We start from the raw sequence: 27,596 nt of genomic DNA on the forward strand, positions 1-27,596 counted from the left end.
AATAGTGTCTCTGTTCAGTGCCTCTGCGGGACAGGGTTTTGAGGGAGCAGACATCCCTCATGAATGCACATCTAGTGACACCTAGTGGAGCTTCTTTGTACCTGCATGTACAGACAGGAGCCTCAGAGGTAAATCTAACCCATGCAGATCAGCACCTACAGGATATTGCTGCATTAATAGTGAATAAATGACCAAACCACCCATTATAGCAGTGGCAGCTGAGCCCAAAATTCATAATGTTTCTAAGACAACACAGCTCATCACTATTGTTATTAAACCATCAAGATTTTCATACGTAAACAAGACATCCTCCATATCAAGGACAAAATTACTGTGACGATTTAATATATTATGGTTTATTACTCATCACAAATGTCATTATCATCATCAATTAAATACATCAGTTGTAGATCCGAAGGAATGAATTCAATTAGCTATGATTTTTATTTTCACTTTCGCCAGAGAGAGACTGACATGTAAACTTAAAAACACAACAGACATTAACGGCATGGGGAGGAAAAGAAACAGCTGAAATGCTTTTGTCGATGTTTGCATCAGTAGGGTCATTCCCAATCAACTGAAATCAAGAGCGACGATTTCAGGATCAATGCGGAAATGCACTAAAGGACCTGATATAAGTGGATTTCTTGATTCGTCCTCAATATTGCAGAGCTAAGTGCCGATTCCACAGGAGGAAATCACAAGCTAGCAGGAGATGAATTCGATCATCGCGACATCTCGAGCACCTCTGAACAATGAGAGAAATGATGTTATTTTCAAGACATGAGCTGCGAGGACGTATTGCTCATAAAGTATTGTAGTCCACGGGCCTGAAAGTGTGCTCAGAAGAAAAAAAAAACAAAAAAACCTACCGAAGCACAAAATTCATTTTTTCCCATGGTACCCATGTGATCATCACAATCAGAGGAGAAATCAGTGCTGCTGTCACCACACACTATCAGTCATGATGGAGGAAGGTTTGCATAGATGTGTTCAGATTTCCCTCATTAACACTACACTAATCTGTGCCTAGAGATGCACTGGCGTCAAGATAGAGGAGGGAGTGAGTGTGTGATATTTATACATTTCAATGACAGCCATGTAAAGACTTGAAATAAGTGAAAAACAGTGACTATGGGAGGACATGTTGGCTACAATTACACGCAAGTCCCTCTAATCCTTTAACTATGAAAACAGTACAGTTAAAGAGCATCAATGTTTTTTGCCATCAAATAGTTTTACGCTAACTACCTGGCACTATTCATCGTATACTGATGGGGTTCAGTGCCGTTCAACGTATGCATAAATATATTACAGTACAAGACACTGAGTGTAAATAGGTTAGGGAGTTAGTCCATAAGCCATTATGAATGTTACAACACAACCTGGTGAGACAGACATACTTAAGATCTTCAATTAAAGAACTATTCAAAGCTCAAAAATCACCTCTTAGTATATTATACAGTACGATTAAGACCTTCAACTCCCAAAGTGTTCTGTCTGTGTCACTCATCTCACGGTTTGTTCTGTTAAAGATCCATTTTTTGCACTCAAGTTGGTTTAATACTGCACTTCAGTAAACTGGAGACTCGTGAACCTCAGCTGACCAAAGCAACAATGACAGTTAACTTAAACAATAGCACAGACATGCATCGCGTTTGTTCGTGTAGAAGCAGAGGACTTAACGTGCAAAAGAAAAAGAGAAATCAAAAATAAACACTTTAAATGATCCCCCCTGCAACTACACCGTGTAGTCGGCCATCATTCCAGTCAGCCAGGTGTCTCTTACTCACATAGAAAAATACTCAGATCCAAAATAATAATAATAATAATAATAATAATTCATAATATACTATATTTGATTAAATTAACCACTTTATACATAAATACATCAGAGCCCGAAGGTCAAAGATCAGAGGTTAATGCTACATTGGCACACCTGGCACCTCCAGTCAAGTGGCTTCCTATAGGTCCTCGAGGCGCAGCTTTCAAACTGTGAAACCGGCCAGCTGAGACTCTCGTGTTCTACGTCACTATGCTAACGGAGAGGGCAACTTCAGTGGTGCTTTGTGACAAAATCACAAGTGCAAAAATCATCCTTCATTCACTTAAGATAGTTGAAATCACATTCTAATGGGTTGACGAACTTAAGCTCTTACCCATATTGAAATTTGGCTAAATACATGCATATACGATTTTGTTCGTTGAAAGCAAAATAATACTAATTTGTACAGATGGACATTTGGTCTGCAGGACTCGTGTACGGTCACTGCTGGGTGTTGGCCCATTTTTTTTTTTTTTTTTTTGCAAAAATCAACCTCAGACACAAAAAAAAAATGAAATTGGGGCCTTAAATAAAAACAAGAAATCTCCCTGTGTGTTTTGTCAAGAGACAAAAAAAACCAAAACACACACATAAATGAAATATTAAAAATAACTACCACTTCATGGTGTCTGGGTGTACTTTTAATTTTCTCCCTCTTTTTGTCAGTCACTAGTTAGATTTAGTCCAATGACAGGAGAAAGTTAAGGTTTGGGAAGAACCACAGAAAGGATTCAATGATTCTAAGCAGGCAAAGGGAAACTGAAAACCGGGAGGCCACACATAGAACAGTAACACATTTCACTATCACTACTAAGGCACACACTCACTCACAACATTTAACATGACAATAAATACATCCTCAACAACATTACTAACATTTCTGTCTTCAGTGCCTGCATTCGAGACGACTTCCAAGGGTTTTCTTTTTTCTTTTTCCAGTCATCCAGATAATCCGACGGGTGTGTGGAGTGCTAACAACATCCTATGTACTTTAGGTAGACTTTTTATTTACACACTCTATGGCACCGTAACTATTTCTGACAACGTTCGGTTCAACAATCCCTTGGGTCGATGTTTCTCTAACCACTGCGATCAATCTGATTAAAAATAATAAAAATGAGAGAAAAAAAAAGAATTAAAAAAAAAAAAAAAACTAAAAGAGATAATGACTGTGAATGACCTCTGAAAAATTATTCAGATTCACAGCCTGTGCTCCAGTTGAAAAAGGAAATTTGTCCCATCTTAATAAAACTTGGTGAAAAAGAAAGCATAGAGCGAGGGGCAAAAAGCTCCCCGAGGTGCTATTAAAACCATGATCCAGTTTTCTCCACCATAGTCCTGGGACTACATTAAGTCTTTGAAATGATGCATTATACAGAAAGCCATCCCATTTTTTTATATTAATCACTCTCTGTTTCTGGGGGTCTTTTGTTCCCCTGACCTCTTTTTTTGTTCAGCGTCCCTTTTCATTATCCTGGAATGATGGGGTGGAAAACTAGGCCGAATCTCTCGCTGCTGCAGCTCCATTTTTGTCTTCAGCCTCTCCTCCCCCTTTGTCCTTTTTCTTACCCCCTTTCTTCTTCTCTTTTTCTAGCTTCTCTTTCTCCCTCTTCAGCCTCTCTTTCTCAGCCTTTTCCTTTTCCTTCTTTTCCTTCAGTTTTTTCTTCTCATCTTCCTTTTCCTTCTTCTTGTCTTCTCTGCTTTTCTTCTTCTTCTTTCCTTCTTCCTCTCCAGTTGTGGCATCAGCCGCTGGCACCGCTTCTTTCTTTGAATCTGGACATGGGGGCAGAGGGGCGTTGTTTGCAGTAGGAGAGGGGATCGTTGGAGTAATTTGCTCAGAGACGATTTTGGGTGAGGGGGATAGAGCGCTGGGTGGTGGTGTGTTTTGCACTGGGGCTGAAGCTGCAGGCTGTCCCTGTGCTGAAGTGCCTTCTGAGGGCGGAGCGGGCCCGCGTGATAAGCCGGCCGCACTCCCCACCAAGGGGCTCTGAACATGAGGTGCTGGTGACCTCTGCCCTGCCCCTGGGGGAATGGGGGGCTTATGGCTGGGGCCTCGGCCCGGGCTTGATGTTACTGCAGGTGACGACTGAAGCGGCAGGCTCTCCATTCCTGACGGCCCTGAGAAGGAGCCCTTCTTGGTGTGGGAGTGGAAAGGAACCTTAGACTTGCGGAAGCCAGGGAGTGACAGGAGGCTGGAAGAGGCCCTGAGTGGTCCCGGTGGAGGGATCGGGCTTCCCAGGAAGGAGAAGCTGCCGCCGGAGCTGATGGCGGCAGCGCGTCGTTTGTACTCATAGATGGCTCTCGTACCATGGAGCCGGCGCCCCGGCTGATGTGTCAGCTCACCTCTGGACTCCCTCCACTTCCTCACTTGGATGCTGCACTCCCTCTCTATGAGCGCCTCTGTCACTGGGAGCGTAATAATCTGGACGACATCAGACAAGGGTGAGACAGACAGAGGAAGTGAGGATTACTAGATCGGGCACTACGGGACAAAGTGACTCATAACTCGTGTCTCTGAGTAAAAACAGAAGCAGATTTTACTTGTGTGCATGTCTGAGAAAGAAATACCCACCTCCTGTACCAATATGTCCTCTCTGATAGTGTCAGGTGAAATGTTTCTCAGACGCTCCATGGTTTCATACATGCCCTGAAGTTCTCTAAGTTTATCCACAGAGCCAAGCATTTGTTTCAGTAGCACCAGGCCCACACGAAACACTATTTTCACTCCTGCAACCAGAGACTTACATTCTCAAACAAATATAAACATTTTGAGACAGAGAAAACTCACAAATGAGAGAGATTGAGAGATGGCTATGAAGCGTGTGGATATGAAGGATACCTTCACAGAAGAACATGTCCCATACACGCAGTACAGAGGCCCATGGTAAGGTGCGCGAGAAGATACACATGAACCACTCAGTCATGTAGAGAATCGGGTCAATCTTGAACTTCTTAAGGTGACGGTATGCCATTGGACACGTGCGCCGCAACAGGGAGAAGAAGATCTCGCCATCCAGCTGGATTGCTTCCTGAAAGACAGAAATGAAAAAGCTGAAAAAACTGACATGAAGCTCTGACAAAGACAGGTAGGAGTTCGTTCAGTCACTCACCAGCCCAGCGCTGTAGTAGCCAGGGAGAAACTTCTCGCATATCTGGACGAGGCACCAAAAAGCTTGCTGTGAAAGAGAAGCAAAAGCAGTTTAGATTTGCAAACAACTGCAAATGTTTAAAGATGGAGTAAGCGATTCTGATCCGATACGCTTATTGTCAAATTTAGTGAATATCTTTGTTGAAATTTTTTTTTGGGTGTTCCTGCACAGCCCTGGCTCTGTAAATGGGAAGTGACACACAACACTATTCGAGCCAATCAGCGACAGGGGGCATTTGTGGTCATGCACAAGACAAGGGAAGAGGGGAGATGGGGGTAAAGGGGGCAGTGGGAGATGATGAATCTGACACACGCTAACGGGTAGTGCCAATTTAAGGATTACATGGGGAAGGAGGAGGAGCAGTCTACCCTTCCGTCACTGCCAGACCATGTTGAGTTTTAAATAGGATTGATGGGGACTGCAGGCAAGAGACCAGCAGAGAGACCAGCTGCATTTTCGAGTGCATGGAAGACATGTCTACCAGTGGCGGCGTGACACCGGCGTGACACCGGCGTGACACCGGCGTGACATTGGCGACGAGCTGCGTTAACATTAGCTACAAACCTACAGTCCTCTCTTCTGTCACCACAGTTTTGTAAAAACAATCTAAACAACTAACTCTCACTAGTTTTTTACTGGGTTGTGTTTTGGATGTTAGTATGCATGAGGTTGTTTGATGATGTTTTTTATTATAAGGTTTGTTTTGCTTCACCTAAGAGAAAGAGCATCCATGATGTATAAGATGCTATGGATTCTAACACTGTGTCATTGTCTTGACGCTGGGGTGTATTTGTTTTGCTGTTGAGTTGAGATATCAACAGTCCTTCTCCAGTTATTACTCACTCTTCCTTTAATGTTACCAGAAAGCAGTAGGATGATGCACAGTCCCGCTTTTATTTCCTGCTTCTTTTTGAGGCTCTTTTAAAAATAGAACAATATGCACATTAATCATTGAGTAAATCTCCTCACTCTTCCTTCTTCCTGTGTTTGTTGTGAGCAACTGATGCCCTGGTTGTATTGTGATGTAGTGACCTTTCAACTTTGCGGGTTGTCTATTTAGAGCTGAAGCATTAAACATTAAGATGAACAATGTGGTATAAGAAAGACCAATAAAATCAACTGGACTGAATCATATAAACATGTGATCCCCAAATCATTTCACCATCAGCTACTCTCTTAGCGTCTATTTTCTCAACACAATAAAATAGTTTGACAAGCCACGCTCTTATTATTATTTAATCAGTATTATATTAATACTAAGCCTCTTAAGCTGATTGACATAGCTACTTCATTATCATAAGAAAGTAATATATGCCCTGTCTTGTTAAACGGAAAACCAATGCAAGTGAAACTTTGAAACACTTTCAGTAGATAAAAGCAGACTTAATTTAAGACATAAACTACAGCAACTGTATTTATATGTCATTAAAATTAACACACTGCTACTTGAGTATCATTCAGCTGTAACAGTCTGGTCACTGGAGTGTCAGCAGTGTCACCAGACTGCTGTTGACTATCTGCTACTATTTTTAATTTAGAAAGTAACATAGATGAAATAAGAACCGAATAAAGTTCATTTTCAGTTTTGTTTCACTTTCTTACACTCGCCCACTCTCTTTTTTCTCGTGCAGGACTCTCTTTTTCAGGTGAGGAGGGATAAACACAAAACATACATCATTTCTATGCAAATGTTTTTAAACTGGAGCTTGTAATATGCATCTCAGAGATGTGTCATCTTCAAGTTGGAAATCCTTGTCTCATGTACAATCTTACGTGGGTGTCTGACCTATTTTACAGTCTTGTGTGATGCGTGTTCAGGTGTTAAGTAAACTATAAGGTGCTTAATATCTTTCTCTCTTCATTCTAGTCCATAGGTGGTAACAGAATTTCACCACAACTCAATATCGGGCCAAGTATTTACAAAGCTTTGAATAGTTATCAGTCAGTAATTATTACCTTAGTAATACTGATACATCACTAGATAGATTAGATAGACCCAGTGAGAATCTGTCCCCCACCAGCTCAGCCCCTCACCTCAGCAGGCATATGCATGAGCAGCACTGCAGCCACGGGAGCCTGAGCCTGGCAGTATCCCTCATCAGGCCGGTAGATGGTGTAGGCTTTCAGGATCCGGTACAGATCCTGTTGCCTGCAAGAACAAACTCCAGAATTATCCAGTGGCAAAATCGACTAAAACCCTTAACCAGTTCATGCACCTTCCTTTGACTCATGAATGGAAATCAAACTCACAGAAATCTGAGTGAAAAAAAAAGTCCAGTCTACTGCAAACAAATGCCACTAAAAACACTTAAAAATCTTGATGCTTTATCGCAATCACTTAACCAATTAAAAATATATATACTATTATATTTTTATACATACTGTGATTTACAGACAGACATTGAATTGATAAAGATCTGTCCAAGATCAAAACATTGTCTGCTAGTAATATTTGACTAGTGGCTTGTATTCATGTGCAGATGTTACTTTTGTGAGAAACGTCTGTTTATTTTTTATGTAAAATAGACTGAGAGTGTGTGTGTGTGTGTGTGTGTGTGTGTGTGTGTGTGTGTATGTTTTTTTACCCGTGGCCACCACGAGCAGCAAACATCTCATGGAAGGGAAACTGTCTGTGAAGATCCTTCTCTATAATGTCCAGCCATTTAGCCTCTCCCTGCTCTCTCTCCAGCTCCTTCAGTGAGAAAATAAGAGACAAGTTTCAGATAAATTCTCAGTAACTCATTTGCTAAATTAGCCATTAAAGTGGATTGGATTGCAAAGTCCTGCATGAAACCACATTGGAGAGATGGAACAATGAAATAAAAATGAGAAGGTAGAACAGAAATTCTTCCTCAGACAACATAAACAATACTAAGCTGAGTGCTTGGACCCAGACCCAGCTGAGGCCAGACCCCCCTCCAGTGTTGACATGGGGGCAGAGCTCTGACAAGCAGGATTACCGGTTCTGATAAGAGGCTTACAGCTCGCTAGGTCTGCGCCTGCGCCCCTTTAGCACCCCTGGAGCTCAAATTGCCCTACTCAGCCACCACGTCCCTTTACAATGGTCCCTACTTTGAGCCAGTTACTCAATCAGACTACTGTAGCTTCTTCACAACCCTTAAATATTCTCAAACCAGCAACAACCAAGTTTATATGGAGAGAGAGAGAGGGTAAAGAATTTAGAGAGCAGATTTTTAGAGAGAAAAAAAAAAAAAAAAACCACACTAAATTTTCATATTTACATGTCAGTGCATTTGTGGTGAACTAGCTTTAAAAGTATTTTCAAGACTATGAAAATTTAAAAAACATATCTCTCTGCTCTTTGTGGTTTTTTGACATTAGTGTTGTTGACAATATGGTAACAGTTGGAGATGTGTCTTAAGGTCTTAAAGATCCTGAAGATCCTCGTGGCTGCAAGTATTAAGAATATTTCTAAATAGTGGCTTCTAAGAGACACTGTCGACCATTTATGCTCCATATTGAGGGGACTTATTCCCATCGTCTACAGAAAGACATGGGTGAAAAGTATTGGGTGTAATGGGATTGTTACTCTAATTGTTACATTCTTCCTTGTTTCTCCTATTTTCTTAAATACCAGAAGGCAACTTTGCCTGAATCCTCACATACTGACCTGTACCTGTGTATTTCTCTGTTTGAATTGATGACTGCATCCTAAACGTTGTTTATTGTTTAACAATTCAGCCTCTTTAATTTAAAAATGTAAATAAAAAAAAGAAAAGATAATATGGTCACACTGATACCTCGAATTTCCCTCTGTTGGCTTCTAGGAGGTCTTGGCTATTGGACAGCAGCTGCCAGGCTTTGGCTCTGAGAGAAGATGGAATGCCCTTCCTGCAGCGCAGCTTCACCTATAACGAACAAACAGATACACAGGGCATTGGCTATAACATGATGTCAAGTGTAAAAGTATAATCCAAGTACATCTAAAACACATTGAAACACTGCCATTCATTTGTACTTCTAATCTCTAATTAAGTATAAATCCAACAACAACAAATATCTGAATGGCTGCCGTGCATACCTTCTGGAAGCGATGTTTTACCCATTTATCCCAGTTGTTGAACATATCAATCCATTTCATCTCCCTCTGTCTGGCAACTTCAACTCGAACTTCCTTGTCACTGTAATAATGAGTAATATAAAATTACACCATTGCTGACAGAACTTGGAAGTAGTCTTCTTCTTTTCATCTTCCTAAATATAGCACTGTGATGTGTTTAAAGAATATATCAATAATGAATCAAGTGGATTACCTCACTCTCTCTCTTTCATTCATTTGCAAAACATAGCGCTGAATCGCTCAGACACAGAACATCCTTCGCATTGACCAGAATGCACTGCCAGTGCCACAACTGATCAATAAAATTTCAATTATTCAACAGTGGGAGAGCAATTAGCTTGTCAGAAAAGTAGAAGCAAATCTGAAGCAAAAAAAAAAGACAGGAAACGAGCAGATGGGTGTGAGAGGTGATACCACCAAGACACACAGTCAGTACATATTGAGTCACAAAAAACGCTCTCAGCATTATCTGAGTCAGATCAAGGAGAGATAAAGGACAGACAGATATGTTTAGAGTTGCTGAGGAGGAGAGGAAGACGGGAAAGAGAGGGTGAGACCAAGAAGACATACAGATATCTTTGGGGCAGATGGATGAAAGAATGAATAAGATGTTCAGGGAAGGCGAATTGGCCGACTAAAAGGAAGATAGTCAGGCAGGATTTACATTCATCTGTGTAAACCAATTCTCTGGTCATGACATGATCTAACGTTGTATAATGTTACAAACAGTGACCTGTCTGCATAGAAACTTCTCTTCTTTCCTTCCATCATACAGCTATGCTGAATATGTGTCTCTAATGTCAGAATATCTTGGTCTTAGCTGTTAAACATAATGAAATCAAACAGTAGACACAATCAATATTCTGTGTATTGGTGAGGAGTGTGAATGAGAAGTTAATGTCCTAATGCTTACCAGCCTTCACTGTACTGACTCCCACCTAGGAAGCCATATTTATCAGTGCGTCTGACAGTCAGGCCGTTGATCTCCGAGTCTGAGCCAATAGAGCTCCCATCCTCTCCAAGCCCAGACAGAGACTCCAATGTCCCTGACATAAGGCTGGCTGACTCCAGGTAGCTGAGGGTATCTGGGGCCGGACGGGGGTTGGGGTTGTGCAGTGGGATGGCACAGGCCGGCTCATGGATCAGTGGGACAGTAGGGCTCGGGTGTTCGGCTCTGGTGGGGGTGCTGGGCAGTTCTGCTTTCCCTGGTTCGTTGGGAGCGCCAGGCTTTGGGGACAGAGGGGGAGGCTGACTTTGAGGGTTTTGTGCTTGTTGAAGTGGCTGAGGTTTCTCCTCTTCATCTGTAGCTGATGCTGCCGTATCAGTGGATGCTGGAGGAGCAGGTGTGGGATCGGAACCTGCACTGGCTTGGGGTTGGCCTGCTGTAAACTGACCACCATCCATGACAGGATTTGGGTTGTGGGTAACACGTACATTGGGGTAAAGATTAGGACCAGGATTGAGATCAGGAGAAGGGGATGCCTGCTGCACTTCACTCTGAGCCGATGGCTCACTTGAGGGGATCTCTGTTTCAGTATTCAGGAGCTCTGCAGCAGCTGGGCCAATGGACATTGTCTCCAGCTTAGTAACAGCTCCAGTTTCTACATCCTTCCCTGTCGATTCCCCTCTCTGTGGAGTAGCTTCATGTACCAATAATGGGAGGGGGGTCTCAGCAGTGATTTTAGGAGGACTCAAGGGTGGATGGGGAGTCAAGGGTGAACCCCCTGACCGTGCTGCAGTAGCGTTTCCAGTCAAAGCTTTGTCATTATAGAGGGCAGACTTGGGTAAAGACTCTAGAGCAGGGCTGTTGGGAGCAGGGAGCGCTGATGAGGACGGAGGGATGGAGGGAGCTGCATGAGGATCACCTAGTGCAGGTGGTGATGGGGATAAGGTGGAGAGTTCGGCCATGGTTCCACTCTGATCTCTCCTTTAGAAATAGAGCAAAAATGACAGAGGTGAGTTTTCTCTATCCTAAAGGCAGTTATTCATTCAGTCATAACTGTAGTAATAAACAAAACCATTAGCCGTTTGGATCATTAACAATCTCTTCATCATTTTTGGGGCGGATGGAAATACAAATCATCTCAACAACAAGTCATGACCCTGCTAAATGTCAACACTAAACACAAATGTGGAGTGAAGTGTTTATGAAAAACAGAATTCTAACCATTTTCTATGCAGCATTAGCACAGAGTTCCTCTTCTTAAAATTGAATGAGAGAATTGGATTGGAGAAGCAGCTGAAAAAGTGAACTATATTTTGACATTATGGAAATTTCTGGGATGCCGTGTGCAGACATACACACACAAATATGCAGTTCTTCTCATCTCCAAACCCTTCTACAGTTGTTTTTATTTGTACTGTCAAATGTGGCACTTTGATACATTGATTCTGCAAACAATGATAAAACTATTGACAACAATAACTGTGTAAAGCTACATTTCCCTTTTTGCCACACACAGACAGAAGACTATAACGTGCAGTAAAATGACTTTACGATGGTAAATGTGTAATTTTGCAAGTTTAATATAGAAAAGCACTCAACTTTCAGCAGATATCACACTAAAAAAATCAAAAAGCTTACACCAACAACTAAAATTTTTCGCTTTACCTCATTAATACTTTAACAGCGAGCTAGCCAGAGTGACAGAACTGCATTAATAGTTTCTTTTAGAGCTGGACCAGTGCACTGGCATTTAACGTTATAAACAAAGCGCCCCGGAAAACCATGGTGATCCAGTATTTTGCTGATAAAGCAGGTTAATGTCTGTAGTGGTGCTTTCAGACAGCTACCGGTTATATGCTAACGCTAATAACACCGGCCACTTTGTTGTCACAGCCTCTTTAGAGGCCTCTCTCGAAGCGTCTTAACTTCCCTATTCAGCAAACAGGAGAAATGGTTTACTAATAGCTAATAGTCAACACCCTCCCTGTCTGCCAGGCCCCGGCCGAGCAGCGTCCACGGCCTTGTCCACCCCGCTGCCCCGGTCAACTACAACTTCAACTCCGCTTTCTTAACTCACCCAAGACCGGCGTGTCACTGTGAATCGTCCGCCTGGGTAGCCAGGGGGTTCCTGTCCACACGTCGCCCCGCCACAGCTCCGGTTCCGCAACCTCCTCCGTGAAACTGAAACACGAAAGAGCGAGACGGGGCAGGAGCCGCTGAACGGTGTGAGGATCTGGAAGAGCAAAAGTCCTGCTATCGGCGAGCTAGCTAGCTAAGTTACCAGCTAGCTAAGTTAGCTTATTTTAGCCTGATGTTACTATAAGCATTAGCGCTGATAGTGTTCTGTTTCTGTTAGCCTAGCCAGCTAGCTGGATGTCTCCGTTACCTCGGTTAGACATGCGGAGTCGCTGCGACCACCAAATTCAAGCAATCGTCCAAGTAACAGTTTTCATTCTGTAACAGAAGGGACTTTCTTTGTTTAATTTATCCAAGCACAGCGGCAGGGGTACATCCAGCACCAACCGCCTGCATTTCCTACTGACAGCTACGTGCGTGTTCCCGTCAGAGTTGTCGGGGACACGCACGCATCTGCACAGGAGCCTCCCTTCCACAGCAGGAAAACATGGCATTGTACACTCAAAGGATACTGTTTCTCGATATTACTTTAAATACAATCCAACTTAATTTGATCACAGTCACACACATTTATTATTTATTTGGTCATCAAAATATTAATCTGTAAAGCACTCTTTACTTACGTACTTTATTACGTTTTTTTACTGAGGAGTTACAAAGTAGTTTCTTAAAACAAGATATTTCCCGAGTTAAAAATGACTAGGGGTAAATTAGTACAATCTAATGATAAAAACACCTATGAGTAAAATAAAATATTTCGCTTGTGGTGTGTTTTTGTTGCACCAGTAGATGGCACAGTCCTCTTTAATTACAAGCGTTTTATAGACATTTCTGAGGGATGTGGTGATCCACCAAAACACATCTGTTTAACAGATCCACACCCGCACACAAACAACCAAACACACACACTTTTGCACTCATATCGTTGTGACGACATTATAATGCATTCTCTAACCTCTTGAACCATCACAACTACACTTTTAACCTCAAGCCTTACCCTAACTCTAACCTAATTCTGACTTTAACCCTAAACCCAAGTGTCAACCCTCAAACAGGTCTTTAAAGGTGTGTCCCCCAGTGACGACTGGCCAAAATTACCTCACTCCTCTGGTGTACAGCACACACACACACACACACCTTCCATTAGATACACTACGAGCCCTGCATGCTCACAAATGTTATATCATATAGTGAGTCAGACCAAACATATCTAATCTATCATATTATGTAGTGTTCGACAATACTATGCTGTAAAACTATGTTAGCAGCCTAATCAGTAATATTTTCACTGTAACAAAAGTCCACAGTTTCAGATTGTTTTGTTTTGTTTGCTGAGAGAATTAGAGGTTTTGTTTGGGAGACTTTCATTTTCATACTAGCAGGCATGTAAATGTTATGAGGATCGCTATGGAAAACCACAGAAATGGGGACACCCCAGCAAACTGGAGTAATTTCAAGTTATTTTGTAAGGGAACTCCCATATACTTCGTCTTACTCATACAAAACAATGCTAGCCAACTGGTTGTTATGGAGTCTGAGGACAAGTTTCCACAAGACTACAGAAAGGGGCACAGCCCTTAGTATTGTGGATAAACAACATTCATCATCTCCATGGAAATCTAGAGGTGAATAACTACCAATCACCAAGTGGAAATACTAAAACACGTGCATAAAAAAAAACCAAAAAAAACAAAACTGAAAACCAAAATATGATTTAAGGTTATGAGTCATGTGTCTAGGCAGTAAAGACTTTCCTTATGACATATACTGCACATTATGATCATAATAAAAGATGGGATATGCACTGTCTTCCTGTAATGTGAATCAAATACAAAAACACAACAAAGTAGAATATGATAAATCTTTATTTAAAATTACAAAAAAATTAAGAAAACTAAACAGGATATGTTTCTGAACCTCATAAAAGATTCAGTAATCATAGAAAAGGCATTTAACTCTTTTTTAAATTATGCAGCATAAAACACTGCTATCAATAATATACATTCATAAAATAAAGGTCTAAAGTCAATATACTGCTTGTAAATTGTGTTTACATTGGTCATAATTTATAAATATATAATATGTAAATTCTACAGGACTGTCTTAACAAGAGGCACAATTCTTTGGTGGTTGTACCAACAAAACAACAAAGGACTCCCAATGGAATACAATACTGAATACATTCTTTAACAAGGCTGTTAACGTCTGCGCTTTATCTGAACAAATAATTTCATTGTGTTTTATTTATAACTAAGCTATAAATGCTATGCTGTTGTAGATGTATTACTCATACATAACAAATGCAGTAATAACAGACTTTTTAAGTCAGTACCCAATGCATTTGGAATGAAGCCAATACAGACAGAATCAGTGTCATATTTCAAAATAAGACTTCTGAAACCCTATTTTTAAAAAGCACCTTTTCATAGCGACAATTCCATGTTTGATATTGCCTCTTCCCCTCATTACACCATTTAACGTCTCTTTGTTCAGACCATTTCATGGTTCTCTTGGGAACTTCTGTGTTGAAAAGTTCAATACAATAATAATAATTGTCATTATAGGCTTAACTTATGACTGATCCTAAATTACGTGCAGGTCTGAGACAATTGAAATTCAACTACATTTCAACAAGATTATACGATAAATACTTTGTCAAGAATATTCTTCAGTTAGTGGTACAAGGCACCCCTTAGCCACCTGCTTTAGAGAGCGAAAAAGTGCTTTTTAATCTGCAATTGAATAATTAATTGTTTATTAAAAGACTTTTATACTGTTAACTAATAACATGTTACTCCTTTTTTTCATATAAAGCTTGTGTCTTCTGAGTCTTCATAGCAGCTTCTGATGTGTATTACCATACTTGAGGTCACATTAGGTGTCTTTGGGCTTTTCCACTGGGAATGTGTCAACCCATTTCTGCGTGCGGGCTCGACATTGATCCCAGTCATACAAGGGGCGGTACTGGAAGTAACGTTGGGCTTTGTCTGTACCCACCGTGAAGGAGGTACAAGCCACGGCCAAGGTGTAACGGTTTAGCAACGGCGTGTAGTTATATATGGGGCTCACTATCCAGCGGAGCAGGTCATTCGCCATGGCCAGGAACCAGAGCACCAGTAAGGGCATGCGGACCCTTCGAAAGTTAAATGTGGACAGGAACTGCATGTTGAAATCCTCGTAGCTCTTGTAGGGTGAGTCATCATAGCAGAAGAAAGCCTCCCCTCCGACCGTCTGCGGGCGCTCCCTCAGAGCTCGTGCTGCAAGCACATGCATCCAGGCCACATTGCCTAGCACACAAACAAGTGAGTGAATATCAGACTGAATGATGGATGGAGCAAATATTTACCTTAGTGGAAGCACTAAGCAGTAAAAAGTGAAATGTTCTTGAGCACTAAAAGAAAAATGATGAGTCTGAAGAATGATTTCTGTCAGTGCCAAATTATTGATGAATGAACATGTACCTGTTCATTTCATATCCCCAAATTTTCAGACAGTCATGTATCAATAACAGATTTGGGTATTCTGAAAAAAAAAAAAAAAAAATCCTAAATTTGGAAATTGAAAAGAGTCTTCTAGCCAATAACCGATGGTGGATATAAAATATTCTGAAAAAAAAAAGAAAAAGAAGAGATTTCCCAATAAAATATAGTGGAGTTAGTAAGTCAAGTACTAGCACATCAGAATTGTCTCAGTAAATGTGCTTAGTTGCTTCACATCTGTAACCACATTACACTGACATCATCTTTAACGTCAGCCGAGCACAAGCTACAACTATCTAAGATCTACAGTGTCTAATGTACTACTAGTGAACCTGCATCATCAACATTTATGAACTGTATATACTTTTATTATTAAGTATAGTAGCCGACCCGTAGATTGTAATGTATACAGTAACTTCCAGTTTTATAATGTCTGTATCTATTAAGCCTGCCTTAAGTATCAGCCATCGATACATGAAAGCTAATTTGGTCATAAGCAACGGCTGATAAAGACTCATCACTGCTGAAACCAGACCAATCAAGATTAATCAAAGCTGTCATCATCATGTCTGGAAGGAGATGTAGATTTCTTGCTTATCATAATATCATAACCAAGAAATCTAGATCAGCTCTTTTGATGTTACAGTGTCTGTGCTTTCTTACACAGACTTCTTGTCAAATATTATGGTCTGAACTGTTAATTTCAGAGGAAGTGTGTGCATGACATCTTTTTTTTTGCGATCAAGTGTGTGCATGACATCTGTGTTTCTGCTTTTAGTCCCGGTCTGAGTAGAAGTCATTACACTGGGCTTTTATCTTGTTCTTCTTTATAGTCTGAATTAATCACTTTCAAGGTTAAAATAGAGCAGAAGTTGGTTTGTATTCTCAGGCTATGTTCAAGAAATTCTGACGTAAAGTTGTGGTTGCATTAGTAGGATATAAGTCATTTTAGACTCACCTGCATAGACTCGCCCATGTTCAGTGTTATCTGGGACGCCCCCGATAATTATGCCTCCCCTTTCAACACCCTGTTTGTAGAAGTCCTTAATCAGCTCGTGCCCCTCACCGTAAATCCCCGTCGGCCTTAGAGAGCATGTGTACAAACACTTTCCACCTTTCAACTGGACAGGAGACACAACCAGAATTCGGTGTTAGGAATCAGATAGGGAGGCCGACACAACTTCAAAACAAGTACACGGAAGGGGTTAAAGGGTATGTTCTGTGGGTTTGGACTGTGAACAGCAGGAGAGACACCACAGGAAGGCCTCGAGAGGATGAGCTGGCATTTTGTGGCACAAAGTCTCACAGGAAATTCCTTTTATTGTATTTCTGGAATCTAACCAGGGATATGAGGGCAATAAAACAAACAGCCATAGCTTTCTGAATGTGTTAACCAGTCTAAAAGGTTATGATAATATGAAGACTCTAATATTCAGCATTATTGTCCCCAGTAATATACAGTAATGCATATAAACACATATATGACTGCTATTCTGTCTCTACAGCTGTTATCATTTCCATTGTATTGTGAAAGTTTCATTCTTATTTCATTTCAATGTGCTTTTAAATCTGCATCACTGTGATTTAGTTTGGAAAAATAAGAATATGAATGTGAGGAATAAAACTGTGAGATTACAGAATTTGCCTCACAATGAAAGCAGCAGACGCCATTAATCATTTATCTGTGGATTGAAGATCGTAAAACATTAAGTACCTCTGTGCCATTGGCTTCAAGGACAATTTTCTCTGCCTTTGCCTTGCTCTTGGGGTAGGCCATAGTGTGTTTCACGTCGTAAGGTGTGTCTTCGTTGCCCCTGTAGAAGAGAAGAAATCAAAGAGTCAGGGGAGGTATTCGGGATTGTTTTTCTTGACCTTGCCATACGTTGGAGAGGAATGTTGTCTACTCAGGCCAAATAACCCACAGACAGTGTGAGCGATAAAGGGTTAGGAAGTAAAAAGTTAAAATGACCTCTAAAGTGACTGTGCCACATCTCCCCTTGCACAGCTCTTATTTTCGTGACTTACTCTGTGAACTGTGAACGGAGAAAGAATGCCAAAAATTGTTTTGAAGTGCAGCTGTAGCTACATGCCCCTCCAAAAGTATTAGAGCAGTCAGGCCAATTCCTTTATTTTTGCTGTAGACTGAAAACATTTGGGTTTGACACCTAAAGATGAATATGAGACAAGAGATCAACATTTCAGCTTTTATTTCCAGGTATTTACATCTGGATTTGATACACAACTTAGAAGACAGCACCTTTTGTTTTGAACACACCCATTTTTCATGTGAGCAAAAGTATTTGAACATGTGACTGACAGGTGTGTATTGTTGCCCAGGTGTGTCCTATTACTTGATTATTCAAACAATAAATAGCACTGAATGTCTCCACTCAGTTTCAGATTTGGATTTTATAGTTTTTATATATAGCATTTATAGTTAGAGGAAAAAAGAGAGCTGTCTATGGGTGAAAAAAAAGCAATTGTGAAGCTGAGAGAAGATGGAAAATCAATTAGTAATAATTCTTGCATTTTACCTGCTAAAGAAGAGACTGAAGGGAGGAACCCCCCAAAACAAACAACAACTGAAAGAAGCTGCGGTGAAAGCCTGGAAAAGCATCACAAAAGAAGAATGCAAAAGTTTGGTGATGTCAATGGGCCACAGGCTTGATGCAGTTATTGCAAGCAAAGGATTTGCAAATAAATATTAAGTCTTATTCACTTTAATTTTAAGTCTATCTATTCCAATACTTTTGCTCACCTAAATATTTGGTGTTCCGTTACAAATAATGCTGTCTTCTAAGTTGTGAATCAGATCCAGATGTAAATACCTGGAAATAAAAGCTGAAATGTTGATCTCTTGTTTCATATTCATCTTTTGATGTCAAACCCAAATGTTTTCAGTCTACAGCAAAAATAAAAGAATTGGCCTCACTGTTCCAATACTTTTGGAGGGGAGTGTACGTGCAAACTTACACATGCACTCAAATTGGAAAAAAACCCCACAAACAAACAAACACACACACACACACACACACACACACACACACGCACACACACACACACACACAACCACCATCTGAAACAATGTCAGGATCCCGGCTCATGTTAGGTGGACGCTGGAAATTTGCCACTTCATATTTTATTATCTCCTGTCTTTGGCATTTATGAAGCATGTCTCTTCCTCTCGGTAAAGGATATGACTGTTTTTGCATATTGTAATTATCAACAAACATGTACCTACATATTTTAGTTTGAAGAACTCCTAACTAATCTTTCACAGAACATGTTGGCATTTTAGATTTTTCAGTGTGTTTAATATCTAAGGGCCTAAAATAATTATTTTAAAATTCTTTTTATCTGCATCTAATCTATAAATGCAACAGTAAGTAGTTACATTGACAGACTATTATGTGATATATGTGCTAGATATTTTATTTTATTTTTATATTATTAAGTCCAGAAAATCATTAGAGAGTAGTGAAAAATAAAAACATATTGAAAATGTAGAACATCAGACTGTGTTGTTTTGGTTTGATTTTCCATCAGTGCTTTGTTTGAAGTGTCTCCCTCTTGTTTGCACACCTGCATCTCCCTAACTGACTCATCAAGACCAATTCATCCACACCTGTGGAGCGCTTTCAACCAGCATGCCCCACCCAAAAGAGCGGGATGAGGAGCAAAGAGATGAGATGAGAGATGGCAGTCAAAGAAGCAGCACATGCAGCTGAGGGCTGACAACACTGATGCTGTGGAGAAGCAGCGTGTGTGGACAGAGCCAGAGAGATAGTCTGTATCAGGGTGATAAGACTATGAGAAAAGCATCAGCACTTTGGGGGAAAAAAGGCAAGTGCAGCTTTTATTTCACAATCCATATTGACGGCACATCAAAGGAATCCTCCCACGCACCACTGAATGATATCAGTATCCAGACCGAGACATTACCCAGTACCCAGTATGTCGGTACCCAGACTGAGAATATGTCCCCTAATCTTTTAGCTTTGAACATTTTAGTAAAATAAATGTAACATATTTGTAGTAAATGGACTAAAACAAGCGAAAACAGTGTTAGAGAGACTGTCGAGCTCAATGCGAAACTGACTCCTATAACAGACACATATCTGTGAATAGACTCACTGTGTGTCAAAATGTTCCCGATACCCACACTTAATAAACACAGTGCTTGGAGACAGAATATTTGTATAAATATAATCATGTACCTCCGTCTATCTTCTTGTCATCTTATTTTATCTTTGCATGATTGTTTTTGTTGCTTCTGTGCATCCGTGCACCAAAACACTCCACTTGTATTGAGGAAAGAACAGTGCAGTGCAGACATCACCACAGCCAGAAACACTTTTTCCGCAACAGTGGACAGCTGGTGCAGCAGTTACCGCCTCTCACCGGTGGAAATCAGGCTACAGTGTTCATTTGTACATCTGAGAGTACAGCACTAAAACTGGTTGTATTAACAGTGCACCAGTTGTTTCCAAGACGTCTTATTTAACAGTAAATAGTTACTGGCAGGTGAGTGTTGTTTAATCATGCTAAGTCATTCATTAGCTTAAGTTACAGGTAATAACCGACACTTAGCATCAGGACTGTCATTACATAAGGTCATTAAAGCTTGTTTAACATATTTGTTGTTTGAGCTCCTGACATGTTGCTAAGTGTGGCTGCAGCAACATTACATAACATCTTTGAAATACCATACATACTCAGGCAGAACACTACGGTTAGAAAATATCAGGAGTGATTTATTTACGGGACAGATAAAAAGCCTGAATGTGGAGACTGGCTCCTGCTCAATGTCTTTTTGTCTCCACCCGATCATATCTCCTCTGTACAAGATGGTGCATTCAAGAGCAGAAGAAAGAAGGAATTCAAGACTGAAAGTGCCAAAGCATTTCTCAACATGGGACAGAAAATAACAACCTTGTGGGCTCACTGGGAGAAATACTTGGGCACTCAGTCACTTGGCTAGCAGAATACAACAGACAAAGGCTCACAGACAAATAACACAGAAATGATGTTTTATAGCTTCACCTGAGAAAGGCGTCTCCGTTGACATTGGGACCAATCACTTCCATGCTGCTGGTGTATACCAGGCACTGGATACCGCACTCCACACAGGCATTGATCACATTTTTCGTTCCTGGTGGGAGAGAAAACGTTGTAATTTAAGAGGTGGAGGATGCTGGGGTTTCATAAATTAGATTGAGAAACTTATGTTACCCAATAAAATTCAATCTTCAAAAAGCCACATGACTGATTTTGACACAGTTGGATCACCGGACTCTGAAGAGATCCAACCGTGTCAAAATCAGTGACACAGTTGGATCTCTTCAGAGTCCGGTATGTGCACAGTTTCAGATGAATTTGAGAGAAATGAAAGTTCTTATTTTGTAATTGGGGACATAACAAAATGACCACAACTTAAAAGTTACTAAACACTTAAAAGTGGCCCATGTGTGTTCTGTTCATCTGATGAAAACATGTTTTTTCTTTCCTCCATTAAAACCTGGTCTTTATTAGTGGACATGCAGTACAAAAAGGGAATACAACGTTAGGACGGATGGATAAATCATTCATGCTTTAATTTACTGTTGGGCACATCTTATAACCATGAAGCAGCAGTGTGAACCTGATTTACAGGTTTGAGCTAAATGCTCATGCCAGCATGCTAACATATTCATAACAACGATGCTAACAAAAAAAAAAAAAATGTTATTTAATTTTGACCTAATAGCATGAAATGAATTTAGGGGAACACCAAAGTGATTACAATTCATCCTATAGAGGGCATGAATACGTGTACCAAAAGTCATGGCAAGTTATCTTCAAAATGTTGAGTTATTTGCTGGGTAAGTGAAAATGTTGACGTGCTGGTAGTGCTTGAGAAAAAGTCTAGCAAGTCACAAAGATAAAATCTCTGCTAACCATGAATGTCTGTACAACATTTCATGGCAGTCCATCCAATAGCTGTTGAGATATTTCTGTCGGGACAAAAGTGGTGGGCCGACCGACTGGCATTGTGATCCCTAGAGACATGCGGCTTACATGGGAAGGAAATTTCAGAAATGAAAACATTAAACCTAAGTAAATAATAAAAATCAACATGACTGCATTGCAGCTATAGAAAGCCCTCGATAAAGTACTTTCTAATGTTGTCTTAAGGTTTGAAAAATCAAAGTGGTCTTGAAGGCGCGCTTAAGTGTATGGAGGCTCTGCAGGCTAAATCTTGGCCACCTTCTTCCTTCAGGAGTGTCGTGACTAGATCTCAGGCAGCACAATGGCTCACAGGGGGTTAAAATCTCTGGTTTGTGTTCTAGCTGAAAGCCAGAATACACAGTCTCTTGCATGTCATCAGTAAGGTAAACTCTACCTGATATTAAAAGGTACAGTTAATGATTTCAACTCTATAACTGAGTTAACTGTCCCCCACCTGCAATTTGTACAAATTTTGGGAAGTAGAGAGAGATTTTGTGTGTGTGTCTGGAGGAGAGGGAATTTAGAGTACTGTGAAACATCCAGTGATCAAGGCATGAAAACTCTTTGAGACTCACACAGGGAGAACAGTTTAAAATTCTTGTAATATTTCTCAACTAGTGGAATCTAAACTGATCCACCCTCTTCTCTTCAGTGCAGTAGAGGTCAGTTAAGTATTATTTCTTTAAGCACATTCAGCTCATGGCCAAAGCGATTTCAGGAATTCAAACAAATAAACTCCAGAATTTCCTGAATGTGTTTTAAACTAGGTTGGGAATATTTCCTGTTTGTCTTACTGTCTACAAATCGCATTCAAATGCCACACCCAACAATGATTAGACTCATAGACATTGCCTGAGTGTCCAAAGCCTGATATATCTTATTCCTTTGTGCCATTGAGCTCCATTGTTGTCCAAAAACTGTCATCACAAACACATCAATGAGCCAAAGCATTGTACTTGATGACAGGTTTCTTTGTTAGCATGAAAACAACCAAAGTTGTATATTTTGAATCAATCCTGCTTATGCCATCCTGCTTCCCAAAATACTCCCTAGAGCACCAAAAGTAGTCCCCAGAAAACAACCAATTCTTCCTGTTCGCTAAAAGCTACAGTTGTACTACAGTACTGTGTACAGAAATGACTGAGCCTTTTAAAAACAATAAAACTGTGTATTTGTGACTTGCATCAACAGTAGGAACAAATGGGTTTGGGGCTGTGTGGTGATGAGTGCAAATGTAAGAAAGTACTGAAAGACGAACTAAGTTAATACATATTTAAGGAGTACAGAGCTACTATGTGCTAAACAGGGAAGGGGGGTCATTTATTACGTCGGGCTTCTACCTGATGTTTGCATGATACTTATGTGTCACTTACTGATTCCTTCTGTGCTACAAGCTGTTCGTGTTGTTTTGTTTAAGTCTGTGGTAATGACACTGAGTCACTACAACTTCATTAAGTGTGTTTCACATACAGTTTTTTGTTTGTCACCGAGACAATATGGAGTCAAAACAATAGTTTGTTCCAGCTAAAATGAACTCTATTCATGACACACACACATGCTCTCTTTCTCTCTGACTCAGCCACCTACACGAACCACTCTAAAATTCATTGCACCCGACACAATACTCACAAGCGCTAAAGAGATTTAGTCACCAAGTCTTCAGCTGAATATATTTAGTCGTATTTACACTTACAGTAAATGCCAGAATTACTGCCTTAACTCCACGTCCCCCAAAAGGGAGGAAAACTCTTGTGGCTCACATTCAAGATAAGGCCAATACAGATATGTTGTGCTAACCCTGCCTGTGACTCATTAAACTTGTTTGCATTTGACTTTTTTTTATTGCTGAAATAAAAACATTTGATGTTTGCCTGAGAGACTAACTGTTATCAAGGTGAAAAACAGCCTCTCAAACATTCATGTGACACTTGATCTCACCACTGAAACCCTCATTATAGGATTAGGCAGTTTAGAGACAAATGACCAACCACACTCCCTCAATTTAAGACAAACTGTGATGCTTTAAATAAACCATCATTTTACAAAATTACATTTGTGAAGAATTTAAATATAGAAAATTTAATTAAAACCTGCTCTTTACCCACATCTGAGTATCAAGATGAAATCCCTGTCACACCAGAAATGGGAAGTCTCAACTCCAGCGAAAAGATATGATGTGATGTGTCAGCCTTACCCTATCACCTCCACATCTACTGAAATCACTGGGGATACGAGTCCTTGAAAAGCGTCAAAAACAGGAGAAGGTGTGGATTTCCTCTGTATCTCTCATTAGGTCCCATCCCTTTCCCTTGTTATCATTTCGGTCACCACCCCCTTGAGGACTCACCCGTGACGTTGACTGAGTAGATAACGGTTTCTGGGATCCTGTGCCAAACGTCCACCAAGCTGGCCGTGTGGATGATGACATCAGCCCCACGGGAGGCCTCCAACACGCTGCTGTAGTCTGTGATATCCCCCTGAATGACCACCACCTTTGTCGCCTCTGAAGGAAAAACAGGAAGAGGCAAAATGTGGTTCTGTGTGTGATCCAGCATCATGACTGCGTTCTTAAAATCTCTAAAAAGCATTTAAAAACAAAAGAAACAGGTCTTCTTCTGTTATAAGTATACTTGTATATTAAAACCTAACACATTTTTGAAATTCTGATACTGTTAATTATCTGGAAACCTTATCATATTGATGGAAAAAGCCAAAATGTGTCAAATTCGCAACTGACAAAAATGTCCTAAAGCAAAAAGATGCACATTAGCTTGGCAGGCACAATATTGTAAAATCATCTTGTGGCATATATCATCATCATCACGCCCAACTGTTGCTCAAACTAGACATATTATTCATGGACATTTGTGATGTCTCGTTATCTTATATGAAGGTCATGTACCGGTGATTTATCTAGCTGTCATGCAGTGTCCTTGAAATGCTGATAGATGACGAAAGATGTCCTGCAGATGGCTTGTAAAGGGAGTGGACTTTTGAACGTAGAGTCAGAGGTCTTCTCAAGTTTGCATTTCTGTTTGCAAGCTCACTAAGCACAGACGGGAGGTATTTCATTACAGGTGCTCCGTCTAATTCAAATTAGTGGAAACACAAACCATGCAGACATCTCAGATGAACAAAGTGTTTTCTACTTCAGGACAGACATATCATCTGAGGTTGAGTGCATTTTCCTGAGGGAAAAGGTTAACTGCCGTTGAATGCAGTTTACTTTAATTATACAGTGAATTACTGTATAATTTATTACATGCTTTAGCTTCTGGTTAATTGAATCAGTGCAGGCTGACCGGAGGAGCATGGGAGGGAAACAAAATGTAAATGTCTCTCAGTAATTGAAGTATAATGTCAAGCACAGATGGCATGTGAACCACGTAAGATTAAAACTGTGGTTCCAAAGAAAACACACAAACCTTTGCCCAATGCTAATGTCATCCAAAAGGTGATGACAACATTTGCAAAGTACACAGTGACAAGTTACAACATCTTTATCCCGCCACAGGAAAAGTAGGGAGTTGGCCATCCTGGATTCACAGCCCGAGTGTCTTCACTGCAGGCTGACCCAGTGACCATGGGAGGGGAACAAAATGTCAGGCTACACAGTATTTATTTTCCCAAGTGCAGATTTACTTAAACACCCCACCACTGTCTCACACTAATAAAAAACCTAGTAAAATATGACATTTTTCTATTCATATGTTGCACTTCTTACTTGCTGGCTAAGAGCAAATAAACTTGTCTTCATCATTTTGAGATAAGACATGAGTGATATGTGAATAAACTTAAACTCATACAAAGTAGAGTTATTAATAAAGAAGGGGGCATCAGTAGACCAAAATCTAACGCAATATAAGGCTGTAAAATAAACACTGCTGAAGAGAGTCAGGGACAAAACATGCAAATGGCTACTAAAAACAACACTGATATTACTGTACAAAAATGCAGAGTAAAGTTTTATCCCAGGCCATTAATTACTGGGAATTAATAATGCTTTTAAAAGGTGACGTTACGGTCCTCTTCAATCAGATGTTGGATGTTGACAACGATCTTTAAAGGCTTAAGTAAAATTAAAGCAGGAGCTCCATAAAAAAGGTCCCACATTCAGAGGCCGGGGTAAGAAAAACTCATGAAATGTGAAACGGCTTGGGTCATGTCTTAAAATAGACGTGGGATATAACTGTAATTTAGCCGATTTCAAAATTCAAATTCGTATTTTAAACGAAAACACCACATCGTCACGAACAACCGCCTCCGGCAGGTCTTACCTTTGCTCAGTCCAGTTAAACTCGTGTCTACGTGTTTGTCAAACACCCGGACCTCCTCCACTTTGTCCTCGTTCTCCAGTAAAACCCTCAGCATGTGCCTCCCGAGGAAGCCGCAACCTCCGGTGATCAGATACACTGCGCCTCGCTGTGTGTCAGACATGCTGAGAGGCTGTGGTGCAGCGACGGTGTCTGGTTCAGCTCTGCTCTCTGCGCGGAGCGTCGGGCCATTTAAGAACTTCTTTCTTTTTTTTTTTTTTTCTTTTTTTTTCTACTCAACTTTATTAAAACACAAACCTGCATACTAACTTTTGACCGGTAGGGGAGAGTGGGGGTAATTAGTGCCAAGGGGCAAGTAGTGCCACCCCTGTTATCTAGAAAACCATAGAAGAAGTTGGTCATGTGACCACATATTTTTGAAGAGGCATCTATTTCACTCATCCTGCAAAGAGGGGAGACACATGGCTTGAGAGGTAAGCACATTTAAGTTCAAAAAACTATTTTTTGCCCTCCAAAGTAAATTTTCTGTGATCATGGTTTTTGCTGATTTGATTGCTGTGTTTGAACAATTATAGATAACTTTGAAAACAATTCACACATGTTTTAATGCTTTAGTAAGCTACACCATGAGTCTATACAGTTAGCATGATGCAAGCTCAAAACAGCTAGGGGATGCATTTATTTCACAATGGTGGGCTTGGGGTAATTTGTGCCAAAGGGCCTGGGTTACCCCAACTTATGATTATTTACTATATATTACTTTATTGTATTTTATTGTTATTGTACATTGTATTCTTTCATTTGATCACTAAAACTATGTGACATTCTTAATTTTAGACCAAAATCCATCATGCCACGTGAATACAAACGGAAGACAGAGAGGGTTTCAACTCCTCCAGTAGCTCAGAGGAGAGTGACTTTCCGATTCCACTTAGCGATGCCACTGATTATGAGAGTTCAGATGTCCAGTGATGATGATGATGATGATGGTGACAAGGATATGTCTGCTGGTAACTTTGTCATTGTGAGGTTTGCAGGTAAAAAAATCCAAATCCTATAACTATGTTGGATTGGTGGAGAATGTTGAAGGTGATGAGATCAGTGAAAAGTTTCTGAAGCAAAGTTGTAAGAGGTCTGTTGATGGAAAGCCCATCTTCACATTTAGAGAGAATGATGAAGGAGTCATCCCTAAAGGTGATGTGCTCAAGAAACTACCCACACCACAAAAACTTGGTGGTACTGCTAGAAGGGAGCACAAGTTCACATTTCCATGCAGCATTGAAAAGCGGGATGTTCAGTAGTAGGCCGGTTCTGTGAAGAGATTCAGATGCAGATAATTTGCATGATTAGGGTTTTATTTTGGATTTTTTATTTTGTTCTGAGTGTGTTGCTCTGAGTCTAGGTGTGTTCATGTCTTGTTTAAGTTCATGTCAGGCCTTGTTTGTTAAATAAACGTTAAATAACTAATTTTGTATTGAACTTGTCTTGCTTTTATATAGCATTATCGTTTGTGAGACTAAACTGATCTGTTTTACTTCAATTATCAATGGCACAATTTACCCCAGTGTATTCTCTCTAATGGCACAACTTACCCTGCACCGGGGGCAAGTTGTGCCACAAGACCACTTTTTTTTCTAAAGCTATATTTCTCAAACAGTTTATTTAAGATCCAAAGTGATTGTTCCCAGGGATGCACAACATCCTAAACTATATGTAGA

The 27,596-nt window shown here is 40.4% G+C and overlaps 2 protein-coding genes across 2 annotated transcripts; both read right to left on the minus strand.

Moving 5' to 3' along the window:
* Positions 1-340: 340 nt before the first annotated feature.
* Positions 341-12,550, minus strand: tbc1d10b (TBC1 domain family, member 10b). The gene is made up of 10 exons (XM_023413913.2): positions 12,079-12,550; positions 9,969-10,982; positions 9,017-9,116; positions 8,736-8,843; positions 7,560-7,666; positions 7,009-7,123; positions 4,936-5,001; positions 4,665-4,854; positions 4,398-4,552; positions 341-4,247 (listed from the first exon to the last, which is right to left on the minus strand). The coding sequence occupies exons 2-10, from the start codon at positions 10,961-10,963 to the stop codon at positions 3,321-3,323; spliced, it is 2,763 nt and encodes a 920-aa protein (XP_023269681.1). The 5' UTR covers positions 10,964-10,982; positions 12,079-12,550; the 3' UTR covers positions 341-3,320.
* A 1,434-nt stretch (positions 12,551-13,984) lies between these two features.
* Positions 13,985-26,096, minus strand: hsd3b7 (hydroxy-delta-5-steroid dehydrogenase, 3 beta- and steroid delta-isomerase). Its single transcript, XM_023413947.2, has 6 exons — positions 25,882-26,096; positions 23,952-24,107; positions 20,660-20,768; positions 17,331-17,430; positions 16,575-16,737; positions 13,985-15,424 (listed from the first exon to the last, which is right to left on the minus strand). The coding sequence occupies exons 1-6, from the start codon at positions 26,039-26,041 to the stop codon at positions 15,012-15,014; spliced, it is 1,101 nt and encodes a 366-aa protein (XP_023269715.1). The 5' UTR covers positions 26,042-26,096; the 3' UTR covers positions 13,985-15,011.
* Between the last annotated feature and the right edge of the window lie 1,500 nt (positions 26,097-27,596).

This window comes from Seriola lalandi, unplaced genomic scaffold (assembly GCF_002814215.2).
Source record: "Seriola lalandi dorsalis isolate HSWRI2012SDOR001 ecotype SW California unplaced genomic scaffold, Sedor1 jcf7180002054519, whole genome shotgun sequence".
In the NCBI taxonomy this organism is placed as follows: Eukaryota; Metazoa; Chordata; class Actinopteri; order Carangiformes; family Carangidae; genus Seriola; species Seriola lalandi.

Bases quoted from the DNA above. Each gene is read 5' to 3' on its own strand.
- tbc1d10b (XM_023413913.2), bottom strand. From the start codon at position 10,963: ATGGCCGAACTCTCCACCTTATCCCCATCACCACCTGCACTAGGTGAT. The intron at 8,844-9,016 runs GTATGCACGGCA...TGTTCGTTATAG, and splicing joins TAAAACATCGCTTCCAGAAG to GTGAAGCTGCGCTGCAGGAA. The intron at 4,855-4,935 runs GTGAGTGACTGA...TCTGTCTTTCAG, and splicing joins GCTACTACAGCGCTGGGCTG to GAAGCAATCCAGCTGGATGG.
- hsd3b7 (XM_023413947.2), bottom strand. From the start codon at position 26,041: ATGTCTGACACACAGCGAGGCGCAGTGTATCTGATCACCGGAGGTTGC. The intron at 16,738-17,330 runs GTACTTAATGTT...TCTCCTGTCCAG, and splicing joins TTGAAGCCAATGGCACAGAG to TTGAAAGGTGGAAAGTGTTT. The intron at 15,425-16,574 runs GTGAGTCTAAAA...TTTGTGTGCTAG, and splicing joins ACATGGGCGAGTCTATGCAG to GCAATGTGGCCTGGATGCAT.